This window comes from Antechinus flavipes, chromosome 6 (genome assembly GCF_016432865.1).
Source record: "Antechinus flavipes isolate AdamAnt ecotype Samford, QLD, Australia chromosome 6, AdamAnt_v2, whole genome shotgun sequence".
Taxonomy (NCBI): domain Eukaryota; kingdom Metazoa; phylum Chordata; class Mammalia; order Dasyuromorphia; family Dasyuridae; genus Antechinus; species Antechinus flavipes.
Window position 1 is genome coordinate 250133996 of NC_067403.1, and position 19204 is coordinate 250153199.

Here is a 19204-nt window from a genome sequence, read left to right on the forward strand (position 1 = left end):
TGATCAGCTGAAGGCCATAGGCGGGGTATCCCACCTAGAGGCGGAGGTAGTAGAGGTAGGGGAGGAAAAAGAGGCAGGGGGCGGGGGAGAGTCGAGAGGTAGGAGGAGGGGTTGGGGAGTCAAGGAGAGACGGAGTTGGAGAGGAGGGGAAAAAAGACGGTTGAGGAGAAAGATGAAGAGGTTATGGGAATGAGAAGAGGGAGAGGTGAAGGAAGGAATAGAGGAGGAGAAGGAGAAAGGGAAGGGGAGCAGGTGGGAGAGAGGGCGGGGGGAGCAGGGCACGAGGGCTGCGGCTGGCCCTTTAAGGCGTCCGAGCGGTGGGCGGCGCCCAGGTAGAGGAGGCGGTGCCGGCCGGCCTCCGCTCTTCCTCGACTGTCCGGGAGGATTAGTCGGGCCGCCGCCCAGCGCCCGCCAGCTCCCCCGCCAGCCTGCCCGGGGATCAGGCTCGGGGGCGGATTTAGACGCCGCTGCTCGGGCTGGGGCAGGACCAGTGGGGAGCCGGGCGTCCGTCCCCGATGGGACTTCGACGCTCCTCCTAGCGCGCGGCCATCACCCTCCTCCTCTTCCTTCACCTGCGGCCAACTTCGGGCAGCCACTTCCTGCCGCTCACCTGGGCTGTGCTCCCCGGGCTGAGCTCACCTGGGCGGTGCTCACCTGGGCCGCGCTCTAGTGTCCGCCGGCGCCGGGGAGGGCAGCTCCCCTGGCCAAGATGAAGGACCGGCTAGAGCAGCTGAAGGCTGTGAGTGCCGCTTCCCCCCCGGGCTCCCTGCGGGGAAGGAGGGAGGGGTGGTCCCCTTTACCGCGGTGGGGGGGCGGCGGGGGGGCGGGAGGCTGCGTTTGTGCTTGAAGGGTGCGAGATTGGCTTTCCCCTCCTCCACTCTTCCGATCCCCCCTCTCCTAGTGCTGCGGGCTCCCCTCCCCACTCGCATCATGTGCCGGCTGATTCATTCGCGGGAGGCTGTGGCTTCCCTGACCCCCCCTGCCCCGCACTCCCTTCGGTCCGTCCAGCTCCTCTGACGGGTGAATGGTTCCAGATTCCCCCTCCCCCTCTCCCCCATAGCCCCCGCTTCTGGGTCTTCGTGTATTCTGCATCGGCCCGGGTTGTGTGTGTGATTATGTGCATGTGTGCGCGCGCGTGGGTGTTTTGTGCAGGGTCACCTAAGCTAGTTCTGGCGGACGGAGTGGGGAGGGAGGTGGGCCTGGGGTGACAGAACAAAGAGGTCGTTCAGGTCACCCCTTCTGTCCCTTTTCTCCGTGCTCTTGACCCATTTCTGTCGCAGACATTTTTCTCCCCTGCTTCTCCCATGAAGCGGCCGACGCCTCCTTCCACTTACAAAAAAAAGTCTGGCCTTGTCTCTGCTCCTCCCCACCTCTCAGGACTGATTTCTCTTTTCCTCTTCATCACTCCAATTTCTATTATCCAAGATTTATTTTTCTTTCTCCTCCCAAGTCTTTGCCAAGTTGTTCGTTGTCCTTTGACCCCAATTGAAGGTTTGCAAGTGACATGTGAGTGCCAGATTTCCTCTAGGTTGGTCAGAGAAGGCTAGGAGGGCAAAGAAAGGGAGCCAGGGTTTATTGTACTTGGTGGGGAATGATGGGGGAGAGGAAGGCCCAGCCTGTTCCCAGGGACCTAAGCCAGCCTTTGGGAAATTTTCAGATAGGGTAGTATAGTAGGTATAGAGTGTCTGTTACCTCCCTTGTCTACCCTCTTGGTCCCATGAGGGGGCTCTTCAGTTTCAACACCTGCAGGGAGAAGCAAGAAAGAGACAATTCATTCAGTTGTTTCCAGCAAGATATTGCTCTTTCACAAAGCTACAAGTAGTTCTTCAAAGCCTCTGTGCCAGCTCTGAAACTAGCGGATAAAGACAGAATGAAGCAGTTCCTATTCTCAAGAAGCTTACATTCAAGTGGGGTCAAGAATAGCTGTTCATTTAAACTTCAGGGGTCCTCAAATTACGGCCATGGGCCAGATGGGGCAGCTGAGGATGATTAATCCCCCTCACCCAGGGCTATGAAGTGTCTTTATTTAAAGGACCACAAAACAAAGTTTTTGTTTTTACTTTAGTCTGGCCCTCCAACAGTCTGAGGGACTGGCCCCCTATTTTAAAAGTTTGAGGACCCCTGATAAAGTATTTTAAAAAAATAGGGATATGACTTCACTGGGGAGCTTTCAGATGAGGAAACTTCTTTACTATAGTGCCTTGGCACTTAGAGTCTTAGGTAGTTGCTCAGAACGATGAGGAGAACGAGTAACTTAAGTGCCGGTGATCACATAGCCAACATATAAGGCAAATCTGGACTTGAATCCAGGTCTTCCTGATGCCGAGACTGGATGCTGCTGCTTCCCATGTAGGTTCCTATGAGAATACTAATTACGTTGAGTGAAGCTAGGGAGACAGCTGGCAGGATGAGGAAAGACTTGGAGAAGGCAGTGGGGAACCCAGGCTTGACAGAAGCATCAGATTCTATGAGATGGGCTAAGGAGGCCAGGTAGACCTAGGCTAGTTGTGGCAACAGAGTGCCGATCCTGGACCCAGGAGGACTCATTTTCCTGAGTTCAACTCTGGTGTGAGACACTAGCAGTGTGACCCTGGCTTTGACTCCGTTTCCTTATTTGTAAAATGAACTGGAAAATGGTAAACCTCTCGAGTATCTTTGTCAAGAAAATCCCCCATGAGGTCACAGAGTCTGACATGACTGAAATGATTGAACAACAGAGGCAAGGGATAAGCACCCTCTGTGTGTGTGAGAGAGAGAGAAACCTCTTCCTATAGATAGGGCAGAGAGTACAAATATTGGGCCAAGAGGGTCCTGAATTCAAATCTAGCCTCTGAGATACTAGCTGTGTGATCTCATTATCCCCAAATCATTTTCTTAAGACTATAAGTTACAGATGAGTTATGCATCTTCATTGATGGAGGGAGCTCACATCCATGATAGAAGTCTGGGCCATTTCTACTGCTAACAAAGAAGAAGAAAAAAATTACACTTAACTCTGGATAAACAACAGTTCGGAGAAAATTCATAAACACAGCTCCTGCTTCCTGGAAGCTTCACTGGCATAGGCATGGTAGTAGGAGGACATCATGGGTTCACCACGGGTATCCTGCCCCCACACTCCAGAACTTGGTGCTTCTTGAGGCCAGAGTCACAAGACTCGAGTCTCCCCTTATCCCCTTATCGTTGATTCTGGGCCTCGAATAAGTCATCATAGCCACAAACTCTCAGGCCAGACTGCTGGAGCACCAGTAACCAGGAAGTGAAATATAGGTATAGGCTATCTCTTCATGAATACCCAGATGTGCCAGAAAGAGACCCAGTCTGGCTTTGGAAGTTATTCCTTTTTTTTTTTTTTAAAGTATTTCTTGATAATTTAACTCTAGGTCAATTGTTTAACCTTTCTCAGTCTCAATTTCCACTTCTGTAAAATGGGAATAATGGTTCCTTCTTCACAGTGTTGTAAGAATATATAAATGAGAAAATATATTCCAAGAACTTTGCAAGTCTTAAAACACTTATCTAAATGCTATCTGTTACTGTTGTTCGGTCATTTCAATCATTAGCTGACTCTTTGTGTTCCCATGTGGGGTTTTTTGGGCCCTGGAGAGGTTTGTCATTTCCTTCTCTAGGTCATTTTACAGATGAGGAAACTGAGGCAAACAATTAAGTGGCTTGCTCAGGGTCATACAGCTATGAAGACCCTAAGGCTAGATTTGAACTCAGGTTTTCCTCACGCCAGGTCCCACATTCTATTTACTCAACCTCCTAAAATTATAGATTAGGGTTTGGGAGGGACCTTAGTTCACTCTGCTCATTTTATAGATGAGAAAATTGAGGTTAAGTGACATGTCCAAGATTATACAACTAGTAAATACTGAGTCAGGAGCTTTAATTCTACATCCAGTGCTCCTTTCCACTGCACCAAATTCCTTTGCAGAGGTCAGGCCAGTGTTTCTTTCTATTTTTTTTTTAAGTCAAATATATTTTCTGCATCCTTTGAGAAATTACATGATTTCTGTTGGTTTATCCTGATCCAAAAAACCACAATTATGCTGATAATTTTCTTGATATTGGACCAGCTTTGCATTTCTGCATGTATAAATCTCATTTGATCATTGAATATTTTTTTGGTGATAAGTTGCCATAATCTCTTTGCTAATATTTTATTTAAGACTTTTTCATCAATATTCATTAGGGAAATTGGTCTATAATTTTCTTTTTCTTTTTTGGCCCTTCCTGGTTTAGGTATCAGCACTCTTATCTCTTTCATCAAACAGGCTAACGTTTTTTTTAACCTTCATGCTGGGGATTGGCCCACTCTCCTAAGCAAGACCTTAGTTAAGAAAAGGGGAAGGAACAGGTAGTGGGGAGGGAAGTCCAGATGGTGGGAGCTGGAGAAACCACTTTTTAAAGTTAATCTGATCTAATCCAATTAGCCATTATTAAGCACCTATTATGTGCAAGTTTGGCAGGCCCCTAAATTGTGATAGTGGAAGGGTTATCTCAGTGATCTTGTAAAGATTTAAATTCAAGCTTTGTTTCTGATATAACTGCTGTAAGAACTTGGCAAGTAGAACTTTTGGTGTTCTAGGCTGTTGTTGCTTGACCTTCTCGAAGAGGACCATGATATCGGGAGGTGATTCCAGAATATACACCTTTTTATAAATTACAGAAGTTGCCAATCTGAATTGATGAGCGGTTTCCACACTGGGAGTTCCCCAAATGGATGAAATTACAAATATGGTCCTTTAAAAAAAGTACAAGTCTATATATAATGAACTTTGATAGAAAAGGTCTTTTTGAAAAAAATTCCTTCAGATCAGTAAATAATTAGAGCTACCTAATTTATTGAGAATGTCAATAAAAGCCATGTGTTCTTCACTCTTTTGGAGTCATGGGCTCCTTTGTTGTTTGGTTATCACCAAACATTTATTTAGTACCTTTATGACAGGGACTGAGCTGGTTGCTAAAGATAAAAGGATGAGTGAAAATGGCTTTGATCCTCAAGTAACTTCCTTTTGGTTTTGTTAGAGATACTCTGGATCTATAGAGTTATATACAGGATTGGTGTAAAATGATTTTGGGTAATAGCTACTACTGCTGGGGGATCAGGAAAGGTCTCATAAAGACAGTAGTGCTGGAACTGAGGATTGAAGGGAAAAAATGGATTCTGAGAGCTGAGTGAGGATATCTGTTTAAGAGCCATTTAGATTTTGAAAGAACCTAGAGTTTTCTTGGTACTTCAAGCAATTGCTCCATTTGATGTCTTGTTCCATTGCTAGGGCATCCCATCCTGTCTCTGTAAGCCTAAGAGCCTACAGAATACCAGGCCAAGAGGATGCAAAAAGAGGAAGAAAACCCCACAGAAAACTATCCTTGGGCCTTCCTCTGAAGGTCTTGGAGGGGAAGGTCTTCAGGGATCTCTGCTTGTAGGAATATCTTCATGTAAAGGACCCTCCTTTTAGAATCTAAGAATAACAAGCCAAGTTTGCCCCTTATCTTGGATTCCAGTTGGAACCAAGCCCCTTCTTACTTGGGTGGGGGCTGTCATTGCTGAGCACTGGGCTGTAGATATCAGAATGCATGGCTATTTTGGCCTTCTGTCTGCTCAGCCAGGGGCTCTGTGGAGAATTTACTCCTCCTGGGTAAGCAGGAGGGAGGCTGGGCCGCAGAGGAGAGTGACAGGGATTGAAGAGGGATTATAGAATCCAGCAGGCTAAGGCCAGAAGATAAAATGCTTGGATGAGAGAAGGGGATTAATTTTATTTTTATTCCTGGTAATGTGGTGGGGGTGGGGCAGAGGAGGAATCTGGCAGAAGCTCATGGGAGAACTGTCCAGATCTGCAGCGTGGTTCAATGGGAAGAATCTACCTATGGCAGTGGAAGGCTAGAACTCCTGTTGTTCTCAAATTAGTCCTTGTGTCGCACTGGGCAAGTTATTCCACTTTTCTGAGTCCCAATTTACTCCTTTGTGAAAGGAAGGTTAGGGATTTAGCTGTTACTGTTGTTCGGTCATTTCAATCATTAGCTGATTCTTTGTGATCCCATGTGGGATTTTTTGGGCACTGGAGGGGTTTGTTTTTAGTTTAGGGATTCTTAACTTGAGGTCCACAGATTCCCAAAGGGGTAGATCTATTTTTAAGAGGAGAGGACTGAGGTCAGCCCCAAAACTTGTTTATTATTCCTGTTTTGTTAATGAATCTTATAGCTCAGATTGTTTCCTCAGTTATTATTATTTATCCCCCACAATTAGCATTAGGAAAAAGCCAGTGCTGTCTTATGTGGACATGTTTGTGTTTTGTTTTCAGGGCTAAGGGTAAGAATTCACTGTGGATTCCTTTTTTCTCCAAGGGCAGGAGGTTGAACTAAATGACCTCTAAGCCTGCAGAATAGCTGATATTCCTATTGCCAGTTAAAGTTTGCACAGGCCTTTGCATAGATTACCTCACAGCAAACCCTGTGGAGGAAGCCACAAGGCTTCAACAGCACAGAAGACTGAGGCTCAGGCTTACCTAGGATCACTTAGCTGTTCAGCAGCAGAACCAAGATTAGAATTCAGATCTGGATTCCATACTTTTTCCCGACTAATTTGTGCTGCTTCCTTAATTTCCACTTTAAAATTTTAAGATTAAAAAAAAAAAAGATATCATCTTCTCTCCCCAACTACGCTGTAATTTTCTTAAGTGTACAGAGAGCTTTTTGGTATTTTGTCCATAAGAAGTCATACAATCATAGATTTAAAGTTTGAAGGGATCTTGGCGCTCTTCTCGGTTTGACTTCCCTATTTTACAGAGGAGGAAACAAGGATTTGTCTAAGATGATCTGAAGGGAGGATTTGAATTCAAATCCTCTGACTCCAAAGCCCTTTAAGTTCTTTAACAAGTACTTGGTTGATTAATTGAATTATCAGATTCAGAACCATAACTATTATGGAGTGATAGGAGCTTTGCCACAGGGGACACCAAGGAGAGCGTTTTCTCCCTGTAAGATGCTGAGTGGGAGCACTCCTTCCTGAAGATTGTTGACAATATAGATTAAAACTGTTGTAGGGAGAAAATCCCTCCTCTCTGTGAGTCCCTGGAGTGGGATACCACCAGACCCTCCCTCCTGCTCAGCCATCCAGGGGGCTCTTAGACCTGAAACATCCAATCACCATCATACTTCATACCCAGATCCAAACCTTTGCTGCTCTTGACTGGGTTGCCCCTCCTTTGACGTAACCTGGTTCCTATGCGGAACATCCTGTGGCACCCTGTGGCCACTAGTGCCCACATCCAAGTCTCCTAGAACTTCTGTCAGTCTTCCCCTTCTTTCTCTCTCTCTCTCTGACTTTGCCCCAGGTACTAGAATTCTTAGCCTTGACTCTGAACAGAAGAGTTGCCCTTAGGGTCCATGTTGGTCAGTGACCATTCTGCTCTCAAAAATGCCTTATCTTGGCTCTGTGAAATGTTGCTGTGGTTACCAGGTCATGGGTTTTGTATCCTTCCAAGACCCTTAACCCTGCATTTTGCATACTTGGACCTTTATTCACCAGGGAAAGCAGACTGAAAAATGATGCTGGTCCCTCATTACTTTGAGGAGAGAGTTTTTATCCCATGAATCAGAGTGAGTGGTACAACCTTTGGCTATGTAGCACAACAGGAAGTTTTTAGAGAGGAAGAAGGAGAAAAGGTCATTTGTCCTTTTTTTTAATGGGCCGTTGAGAGCAAATTGAGGGAATCATTTGGTGTCCTGGAAAGGCTTAGACACTAGTCAGGATCTGAATTCCAACTTTGCCATTAACTGTGAATATTACATTCTTAAATCAGTTAATATAAGACCTACTATGGGCTAGGCTCTGTGCCATGGGCCAGAACTGCCAACAAAGGCCGCCATGGGCCAGAACTGCCAACAAAGGCCAATCTAACTAATTATTTCTGCATCTTCTTGAGGAAGAGATGGAACTTGTGTGGGCCCCATGGCTACTGGCTGAGTGGATTAGAGGGTCTCAGAAGGTCCCTTCTAGCTCTAGAATCCTTAATGAGATTTAAAGCTGTAAAGAATCTTTTGAGGCCATTGGGATCAACCCCTTCATTCTGCAAATCAGGAAACCGAAGCCTTGGAGGTTTATTAAGTTGCTCAAAATCATAGAAGTTGGGACTTCTAGGTGTGTGGTTGTTCTTATGTTGTCTCCCTTGTTAGAAGGGAAGTTTGTTGAGGGAAGGGATCTTGTTTTTTGCCTTTCTTTATATCCCCAGCACATAGCAATTATATAATAAATGTTTATTGGTTGGTTGACTGAATGAGGCTTGTTCTGTTTGGTCCAAGAAGTGGGAACAGTAAAGAGAGGTTGAAAAGAAGCAAATTTCATCTTGCTGTCAGGAAAACTTCCTGCCAATGAGAGCCTGCCTTGAGAGGCTCCTTCATGGAGGGCCTTAAATCGGGATTGGAGGACCTCTTGTCAGATACATTGGAGAGTGGAGCCTTGCTCTTCGATGGGTTGGACTGGATGGGCTTTTAATACAGGGGATGGACCCTCCCTGGGTTTTCCAATCTGACCTCAGTTACCAGCAGTGTGACCCTGGGTAAGTCACTTAACCCTGTGGGACTCAGAAAGAAATGGAGAAGGATGGGGTAAATCCCTTGAGGATCTCTGCCAAGAAAAATCTGCAAAGGTTACAAAGCTTTGGATGAGCATTAACGATCTGACCAAGATGGGCTTGGACAGCCTTCCCAGCCTCTCTGGGATTCCCTCATTTCCTTGCAGTCAGGTTTGTGGAAAGACCCTGGGCTGTTCCCATGGTAATGATCAACTGTGTGTCCCTGGAGGCCGAGAATAAAGTTCAACCTCTGGCTAAAGAGATTAGTGGAGTCTTTAGCTGTCCTAGTTAAGGCAGCTTTGTTGGGCCTCTGCAGGCAGCGGATGTCTCTGGGTCCACAGTCCGGCCTGTTGGTGGGATATGGATGAGGGAGGCGGCTTGCTCCCTGCCCTCCACCTGGCTGCATCTGTAGTGGGTCCTGATCCTGTTGCAGTTGTTGGGGGGAGAGCAGCCTTGGCCTTGGGGCTGAATGAGACACCTATATATACATAGGGACATCCCCAAGGAGGGATGGTCTTTTAAAAGGATATAAAGTTTAGAGCTAGATGGGGCCTTGCAGATCATTTTACAGAAGTGGAAACCCCACCGAGACCTAGAGAGGGGAAGTCATTAGCCCAAGTTCACACAATAGCAGAATTGGGATTTGAACTTGTCCCAAACTCTGCTACTCTTTCACCACACATTTGGACCAGACTGTTGCTAAAGAAGCAGCATTCTGTAACCGATTTCTTGAGTGGTGAGCCCTTTATAGAAGGCTACTTGAAGGAGAAAGGCAATTTTTATAACTGTGGCCCTTTCCTTGTCATTCCCTCCCAATTCACGCCTTCTAAGGGTTCTTAAAAGTGTGTGTGCATATGATGGATGCCCTTAGAAATCTAGGGATGCCTTGTTCCCGTTCTTCCATATATATATATATATATGTAAAGTTGCCTAGTTTCCTCATTGAAAGATATTCTCCACTTTAGTGGGAAAAAAAGATGCAGTTTTCCCCTCTAAGTTCATGGACCCTTGGGGGACTATGAATTTCATATGAAGAACTCCTGGAACAAGCAAGAATGGTTCTCTAGCCACTCCTTTCCCTGCTCCAAGTTCTTTTCCTACTTTTCAGTGATTCTAACTACCACTGCCCTTGTTTGTCCCAAACTACCTCTTCTTTTGCTAGAAGTATGAGTGTGTGTCCTTCTCTTACTAGCAATCTAGCCCAGTGTAATAGCAATTCCCATCCTTTGGGAAAAGGCAGCTATCCACTTCTTTGTTTCTTTTTGTCCCAAACTCCTTAGAATGGAAGCTCCCTGAGGGCAAGGGCAATTTTTTTTTAAATCTAGTAGCCACCGATCATAAACATATTACTCAGATCCAAGATTCAATATTTACTTAAATATGATAACATTTTGCAATTTTTAATTCATTGTGAGTTTTTGTTCCTGTTTTGCTTTTTGGATCAGTTTCTATATTATGTAGTAATTCTAGAGTGGTGCTTTCCCAGAGCTTCTACACTAAATAATAATATTACAAAAAAAAAAAAAATCTAGTAGCCACCGCAATATCCAATGGAGATGCTTTATTAATTGATTCCCTGTAGAGAGCTGAAACTATTGACTGTCAATAGTCAACAGTTAGGACTGCCGAGCACTTGAGGCTAACTACCGATTGGACAATACTCTATGGGCATGTGTTTGGAAAATGGTCCTTCCCACTATCCTGTGCTGGCTCGATGATTGGTGTATATAGAGGATTGTAGGAGGGACTAGGGGGTGGAGTAAGACTAACCAGAGTCACTCTTGGGTGGTAGAGGAAGGAGAAGGTGGTCACGGAGATTCTGCTTCCATCCTGTTCAATCCTGCATTAAAACCAAGAATAAAGACTAAGGACTTTTGCTTATCTGGACTCTGGCTGATTCTGGGGTGTCTCAGATGCTAGCGCGGTTGTCACAATTACCTGTTTATAGAACAAAGGAATTGATAACTAGAAGGTATCATCGATTTCTTACTTTCAAAACAGAAAAGTAAACTGAGACCCAGTGAGGAGAAGTGATTTGTCCAACATTTTAAGGCTTAATGGTAAAGCAGGATTAGAAATCAAGTTTCTTTTCTCTTAGCTCAGTATCGTTTCTGCATAATTCCCTCATCTTAAAAGTATTCAGTGGCAGGTTGGTGTACGTATATACATTGGTAGTAAGATGTGGGCTTAGTTTTTGTTTCTACACTTAAATAAGCTCTACATGACTCATGAGCCTTTACCTGAACCCAAGTCTCTGCGTACATGAAATGGGGATGAAATATTTTTTAGAACTTGTGTCACAGGATTGCTCGGTGAGAAAGTCTGTTACGTGCACATGGTGTCAGTGTGAAAGAACTTGAGAAATGTCGGTTGTTATTTTTTTTTTTTTTAATAACAGCTTCCATGCATGTGTAAATACAGGACTGGGTTTCATTAAAAATCAATTTCCAGCAAGCCCAGTAGAAAGATGCTGACTTGGAACCCTTGTGAGAATAGTTTGAATCCCAGCTCTGACATTGGCTTTTCCCTTCATGATACCTCAGTTTCTCTATCTGTAAGATGTGAGGGTTGAATTTAAAGGCCTTAGAGATCTTATCAGGCTCTAGGGTCTTGTATTTAGGTAGATTTCTCCCTGGGATTATACTTATTACTATGACTAACTTGGTTTAATTTTGTTGGTTTGTTACCCACCTGAGATATTGGACAGAACCCTCCCAGCTCTGATATTCCTTTGTTCTAACACTCTTCCAGCTCTGACATTTCTTGTTCTAAGACCCTCCCAGCTCTGATATTCCCTTGTTCTAAGACTCTCCCAGCTCTGATATTCCCTGTTCCAAGGCTTCTCCCAGTTCTGATATTCCCTTGTTCTAAGACTCTCCCAGCTCTGATATTCCCTGTTCCAAGGCTTCTCCCAGTTCTGATATTCCCTTGTTCTAAGACTCTCCCAGCTCTGATATTCCCTGTTCCAAGGCTTCTCCCAGTTCTGATATTCTCTTGTTCCAAGGCTTCTTCCAGCTCTGACGTTTCCTTTCTAAGACCCATCCAGCTCTACATCTTCTGAGTCCACAACACAGAATGGGGAACTGTGCATCAGGGATAAGTGCCATTGTCCCTTTTAGTCAGATCCATGGTGGAGAAGATTGGGATTTAAAAGGTTGGGAAAGTCAAGGCTGTAGCCTTCAGGGACCCTCTTACGCTGGAGAAAGGCTGCAGTAGTATCTCTATGGGCTGGTACAGAAACGGGCCCCTTTGCCGCAAGCCTGCTGAATGAAGTCGGGACCCAGGCCAGAGCAGCCCCCTCAGTCCAGGGCAGGTTTTTCCCTCTATTCACTTTTGGCCCTTCACTCTGTATCTCTGATCCATGAAGACCAGCATGGCAACATCTTGGAAACAGAGATTTCTAGTGTCCTTAATTAATCTCCATCACTTGGCTCTTATAAGGAGCTTTAATAAATACTTGATTATTGGTTGATTGGGTGATTATTGGATTTTGAATTCTATCTCAGACTTATTTTGCACAACTCACTTTTGTGCCTCAGTTTCCTCATCAGTAAAGTGAAGGATTTGACTGGATGACCTAAATGATTCCTTTAAACTCTAGGCAGCAAGATGGTGCAGGCTTGGAGTCAGGCAGTCCTGAGTTGAAATCTGGCTACAGACACTTAGTTAGCAGTATGACTTTAATCAAGCCATTTAACCAGTTTTCCTCAATTTCCTCACCAGTTAAACAGGAATAATAATAGCTTAGTAATAATAATAGTGCTTAACACGATACCAGGCACCCAGTAGGTCTATAAAAATTCTAGATAGAATTATTATGAATAAATCTGATTTAGTTCTCCAGGCATCCTCTCCTATTGCTCCTGTTAAGCTGTAAAAGTCCATCAATTTGTCAGTCAACAGATATGAATTTTCCACTCGTACTAGTACCGGTCATTGTACTGGGCACTAAACTTACAAAAGGAAAACAGTTCCCGCCTTCTAGGAAATCATATTCTCCTGGGAGGTTGGGAAATGTTCACAGATAAATACAATCCAGATAAATTATAAAAACCTAGTGCTTGGAGAGAGGAAGAAGGGAGGGAGGAAGGGAAGAAGAGAAAGAGGGAGAGAGAGAGACAGACAGACACAGAGAGAGAGAGAGGGAGGGAGGCAGAGAGAAGAGAGACAGAGAAAGAAGGAAAGTAGAAAGAGTGAAAAAGAGAGGAAAGAAGAGGAGAGAACAGAGAGAGAGAGAGAGAGAGAGAAGAGAGAGAGAGAGAGAGAGAGAGAGAGAGAGTGAGTGTGTGTGTGTGTGTGTGTACACTCAGCTAATATCCAGGAAAGTTTTTAGGAAGGAATGGGTGCTTGAGCTGAGCCTTTTCTCTGAGGTGGGGAGGAGGCTCATGCTTCTTGGGATCCTGGCAAGGACTTGGATCTTTTGGGGTTAATTGGCTGCATTGTGTCTTGTTTCTCCTTGATCTCCTTGGGCAATGGCTAATTATTTCTGAAGAAATAGGGGTGTTTTGACCTTGGGAGGACTGAGTAAGCATTAATGAGGGGAAAGCGGGCTGGGAACCTGACTCTGCTACTTACTAGCAATGCATTCTCCCTTTGTGAGCCTCAGTTTCCCCATTAATAAAATGGAGATAGCTATCATAACAGTTGCTCTCATTTAGATAGTGCTTTGTACGGTGAGATTTGGATTTTCGTTACCATGAGACCAGACAAGTGGAGTTTCCTAACAAGTTTCAGAGCTAGGATTTAACCTGCTGCTTCCAAGGTCACACCTGCCCATTTAAGGATCTTGAGGGCAGGAACTGTTGTTCTTTTGGGGGGTATATTCCCAGTCATTAGCACAGTGCCTGGCACATAGTACGTGCTTAATAAATGCTTTTTGACTACCTAATATCTGACCCCATGATCATGATTTTCCCCAGTTGTTTTTCCATTCCCTCTCATTACATTTTATAAACTCTATTTGAGTTATTGTTGCTAGTTGAAATTGTTGCATTTTACAATGCTTGATACATCGTTGGTGCTTAATAAATACTTGTTGGTTGAATGACCCCTCCCTCCCCCTCTCCCCCCCACCAAACCCACCAGTCACTGTATGTGCATTATTTCTCCCTTGTAAAATCTAAGTTTCTTTGGTTTTGTCTCGGCAAGACCAGCCGCTAGTACAGGTCTTGGCCCATAGTAGGGACTTAACGAATTTTTTGGAAACATTCATTATCTGAAGGGAGAGCCTTGTGCTAGACACAAAGTATTTTTATAAAGAGATATAAAACTAAATAAAACTCCTGCTCTAGAGGGGCTTAGAATGGCGTTGAAAAGTTGCCACGTTCTCAGACACAGAGAGAGCAGGCGGAATAGATCATGGAGCCAGAGTTCCCGTCTGTGGTTGTCTCCTTTGCTATTGCTGGAAAAGAATAGTGCTCAAATTTCTTCCGGGAAACCCCGGTTTGGTCTGGGCCCTTGTTCCTGGCCTTTCTGCCCTACAGTCCGAGGGTATCAGAAGTGGAAGGGACCTTGGAGTGTTACTGTAGAAAATGGGGGGAAAGTGGACTCAATGGCTCAGAATACGGCTTTGAAGGTTCTAGGTCAGTGAAAAGAGCGAGGTATCTAAAGTCAGAGAACCCGAGTTATAATTTTGGCTTTTCCTATTTGGGTAAGTCACTTTACTTTTCTTTCTAGAATTGGCTCATCATCTGTAAAATGAAAGCATTAAGTCTTTATAGTTTTAAAAATTGGAGATCTGGGGCAGCTAGAGGGTGCAGTGGATAGATCACGCGCCCTGGAGTCAGGAGGAGTGAATTCAAAAAATAGTCTCAGATACTTAACACTTTCTAGCTCTATGACCTTGATCAAGTCACTTAAAAATAGGTTAAAGACCCCTAGGCCGGATGATTGCCAAGACCCCTCCTAGTTATAACTCTTTGGGCCTTAAATCTTGTCCAGAACTTTGAAGTAAAAAGGACCGAAGATCATGTGTGTCAGAGTGTGTCCTCGGTGGGCAGATGAGGGGTGTTTCCAGAGTCGGGGGTAGATTTGTGCAGATGTAGATTAGTGTGTGATCTCTTCCTTCTGGAAAGGATGTGAGCCGGGGCCCTCGAGATAAGGCGGCAGGAGGCTGAGGAGGGGAAGTGGTCAGCTAATGGCCAAGCCAGCCTCAGTCAGAGAGGTTTCCATTGCAACCGCAGCAATAGTCACGTACGTGGGGATTTCACTTTTGATAAAGTTCTCTTTCAGAACTGGCACAAGCTCATGTGACTGAGGAGAAGGGGCCTGTGGATGGCCATGCCTTTGACTTGGGTTGGAAGAGCGGAATTAGCTCCACCAAAGCACCGGTTTCCCCTCTTCCCTGGCCCTTTTTGTTCTGGGTTCCACCGGGCCCTTCACTGACCCTCTCCAGTTTTGCCCCAGTTGGGTGCCCTGCCTGATTTCTGTTTTGAATGGAAGGCTAGATTTTTCTGGGGTCACCTTGAAATCTGGGTAGAGGCTGTGGCTTGGGCAGAAGGATTTTCAAGTCTCTTACTGAATTATTTGTTTTGACTTCGTTCTCTCTAAGGAGAAGAAGAACCATTAAGGGATTATAGATACAGATAAAACTATATCATAAAGTCAGATTTGGGAGGGAATATAGAACATAGATTGTCAGGGCTAGCAGGGAACATAGACTGTGGGAGCTGGTGGGGACTGTAGAACATAGAACATTAGAACGGGGAAGGACAGGGAACTCTTAAGTTTTTTTCCTTATATTTTGGTGTGCAACCCTGGTACATACAGAGTTCCTGACCTGGTCCATTTCAGTCAACAGATTGTAAAGACAGAGACTGCCCTCTTTTTGCATCCCCAGTATATTTAGGCACTTTTAATAATTATGTGGTGCAGTGGATAGAATGGCAGACTTAGAGACAGGGAGACTCATCTTCCAGGGTTCAAATATGGACTCATATACTCTGTGAACCTGGGTAAGTCACTTAACTCTCTTTGCCTCAGTTTCCTCATCTATAAAGTGAACTGGAAAAGGAAATGGCAAAAACTGGAGAAGGATATGACAAACTCTTCCAATATCTTTGCCAAGAAAGGCCCAAATGGGATCACAAAGAGTCACGAGTGAATAACAACAATAATGTTGAATGATTGAATATTTGTGAGCAAATTATTATGAAGCTGGCTTGGTTCCTGTTCCACATGAAGAGGGACAAGATCCCTCTTTTCTTTGGAAATGAAGATTTCTGCCTTTTTTTTTTTTTTTTTTTTTTTTTTTTTTGGCACTATTGAATCTCTCTTACAGGGAAAAGAAAGGAATAAGCATTTATGTAGCTCGCACTTATGTGCCAGGCACTTTGTGAAGGGCTTTACATGTATTGTCTCCATAAATCCCAATAACAATCCTGTGAGATTGGTGCTATTATAGATGAGGAAACTGAGTCAGATACAATTTAAATGATTTAACCAGAATCACACAGCTGGTAAGTATCTGAGGTGTTCCTGACTCCAGCACTAGTTCTGAAGAGAAACTGTAGAAGAATAATTCCTCCCATTTTTATTGGGTGTTAAGATTTTCAAAGTATTTTCCTATGAGTTAGGTAGTAGGATAAATATTGTCACCTCCATTTTGCAGATTATAAACCTGATGTCCAAAGAGAGTGATTTCCTCAGTGTGACATCCGACTAGTGTAGAACAAAGCTGACAGTTGACAATGCTACTTTATATGGAAGTCGTTTCCTACAAATCCTCTGTCTTTTGGGCCCACCTGGGCCTTACCTTTATTTTCATCTGCTGGAAAGTGATCAGGTTCAATCAATACCTGGTCCTTAGGGGCCAAGGTAGGCCTTGATTGAGGGACTGAAAGAATCCCAGGGGATTTTTCTGGATTTTAGAGAAGGTCTTAACTTCCACCACAGCACATCCCAAGTTCATTGGAACAGTAGGAGACTTTGGGCCTGTAAAAATAACTAGGCTAAGGGCAGAAATGGAAAGGTGGTCTCTCTGAAGTCAGCTGGTATGGAGGAGAGGAGAATTAGGGGAGCAGGGTTAGCCAGCTTAAAGTATTTGAAACATTTCCATATGAAGAAAGATTGGATATGTTCTGTTTGGTTCTAGGAGATAGAAGTGACAGAAAGGCAGATTTTAGGGCTTAGGATCTGGAGCTGGGAGAAGCTCTGAGTTGACCGAGTCCTGGTCTCCTTCATTGCCACATTGGAGATTAGGACCTTAAATTACAGAAATGTTTAGTGGCTCGCCAAGGTCCCTCAGGTGGTCAGTAGCAGAGCTGAGGTTTGAAGCTGGGTCTTCCCTGTCCCTAGTCAAGTTACCAGGAGCTTCCTTGGAAGGTGGCGGGCTCTCCATCACACCAAAGGATGGCTAACCTTGTTAGAGTCAGTTTAGAGGGGATACCTGGTCAGGAATGGGTTGGGCCAGATGATGTCTCAGATTCCTTCTGATTCTATGATTTTGCTATATGATTAGTAGTTTGTGTGTGTGTGTGTGTGTGTGTGTGTATGTGTATGTATGTGTATGTATGTGTATGTATATGTAGGGGAATGGGTACAGGGTAATTTCATTCCCAGATAGAGCATCTGTAGAACTATATGACCAAATTGTCCAGGTCCAGCATCATATTAATAAATCAATGAGCATTTATTAAGCACCTACTAAGTGATACTTAGTGATACACACTGGATTACGTGCTGGGGACTCAAATGCAATCTTTTTTCCCCTAAGTTTAAATTCTTACAGAGGAAAGAGAAAATACATATTTTGATCAATATATACAGAATAAAGTAATTTTGAACTCCATCTTGGAGGTAAATTCATTCTTTGAGACCTTCTGCAGAGGAAGTAGATGAGATTAGCAGAGCTGAAATCTTCAGAGGTTGTTGGAGGGAGAATTTCCTATTTTTCCCACTGTAAATATGGAAATTCCTGCCTGGAACAATATAATCTCATTTCCTCTGCCTCATGCTGTCTGAACACGAGGAAGTCTGCGTCCTCATATAGACAGCTGGTGTATCGTTGGTGCTACTTGGAACTGGACTAACAGAAGCTCGTGATTTTTCATTCTGTGTCTTATTTTGTCTTGTAGAAGCAGCTGACGGAGGATGACGCCGACGATGAGGTGGAGATCGCCATTGACAACACGGCCTTCATGGATGAATTCTTTTCAGAGGTAGGTAGAGAAGATTTGGCTTTGACTGTCATTTAGGTCTCTGTTTTCTCATCTGTGAAGTGGGGATGATGGGGATAGCCCCAGCCAGCTTCCCCAGCACAACTTCCAGCAGTCTTTCCTTCAGAACCTCTGGTGGCAAATGTTTCTGTAGATTTTCCCATTAGAGATTTTTATTTTGAAGCCCCCAAAGGGGTGGGGGATGTTTTATTCTCTTTCGGAGGTGACTTTCCTTTCTTGCACTCACAAATGTGTATCCTTCTCCTTCTCCACTGTCTTTTGGGTAGAATTGGGCCTTCCGTTGGCCGTGCCAGTTGGATGCTGGCAGGGGTAAATACAACGCGTGTGGGGGCTGATTGGGGAAGCTTTCCATCCTTTTCCCTGGTCAGAGCAACTCCATCTTCCTGAAGCATCTCTGTAACATAACTATTATCTGGGAGGGGAGACCTGATAAGGCCTGAGAAAAGTCAGCTTGTTTTCTCTGAAATCTTTGCCTTAGAGTTGTGCAGCGGGGAGGAAAGTGCTCACTGCTGGTGGGAAAAGGAGTTGGGAAGGTGTGAGTGGGAGAAACTGGAGGTCAGCAAGCATTTATGCGCAGAAATCAGAGCGGAAACACTTCTTGCCTTCAGGAAGCTTATAGTCTAGCTTGTGTTCGACACAAGCTGCTGTTGTAACTTAGACAAGAGAATCAGCTAAAGACATTTTTTGGCCCATTTCTTCTAGCTAGTCTGCTCTTATCTCTTGTGTCGAGCCATCCCCGTTATCTGTCATCTTTCTGTTTTTTGGGTTTTTTTTGCAACGCCGACTTCTGTCTCCTCATAAGCATGTGTATGGAGCCATTTCCTCAAAAGCTATTGCCTCAAGAAAAGTTAACTCTCATCCGGGCCCTGCCCTGGATTTTGTCCTGTGAGGACTAGGTGGTTCAGTGGATAGAGTGCCATGGTGTCAAGGAAGATCTGAATTCAAATCCAGCCTCAGACACTTGCTGCTAGTGGATAGCAAAATGGGAATAATAACAGCATCTGCTTCGCATGATTGTTGTCAGGATCCAATGAGATAATAACTGTAAAGTGCCTAGCATGGTACCTGGCATGTAGTAGGTGCTATATAAATGTTAATATTATTATTACTTATCAATATTGTTTAGTGATTGTTTAGTGGAGCATTTATGGGTGGAAGTATTAAAATAAAAGCCACTCCTTAAGATCCACAAATCTTGATTTCCCATGTTACATTTCTTAAAATTATGAATTAAACCAACATCAAACATGTTTCCATGTACAAAGAAGAAGAGAAAAAGAGGATTGTTTCTGAAACTGTGGAAAGATTTCACTCTATTGGAGGAAGCTTCTGAACTAATAAGATCACAGATCAGTTTGAAACTACAATTTATATTTAACTTGTTTTTGGAAAGAATATTTTAAATTTAACATGATAGTGCCAATATTACCCTGCTTATTTCTGCCCCCT

The 19204-nt window shown here is 44.2% G+C and overlaps 1 protein-coding gene across 5 annotated transcripts in view; it reads left to right on the forward strand.

Moving 5' to 3' along the window:
- The first annotated feature begins 269 nt into the window (after positions 1 to 269).
- Positions 270 to 19204, forward strand: part of STX3 (syntaxin 3) — a 50114-nt gene continuing 31179 nt past the window's right edge. For 2 of the 5 annotated variants that reach the window (XM_051967057.1, XM_051967060.1), the window contains exons 1-2: positions 279 to 739; positions 17654 to 17737. In XM_051967057.1, coding sequence (XP_051823017.1) covers positions 710 to 739; positions 17654 to 17737 — 114 coding nt within the window. In that variant the 5' untranslated portion in view covers positions 279 to 709. Of the gene's footprint in view, positions 740 to 17653; positions 17738 to 19204 lie in introns of all 5 variants that reach the window. The other 3 variants (XM_051967056.1, XM_051967059.1, XM_051967058.1) reach the window with 3 other exon arrangements.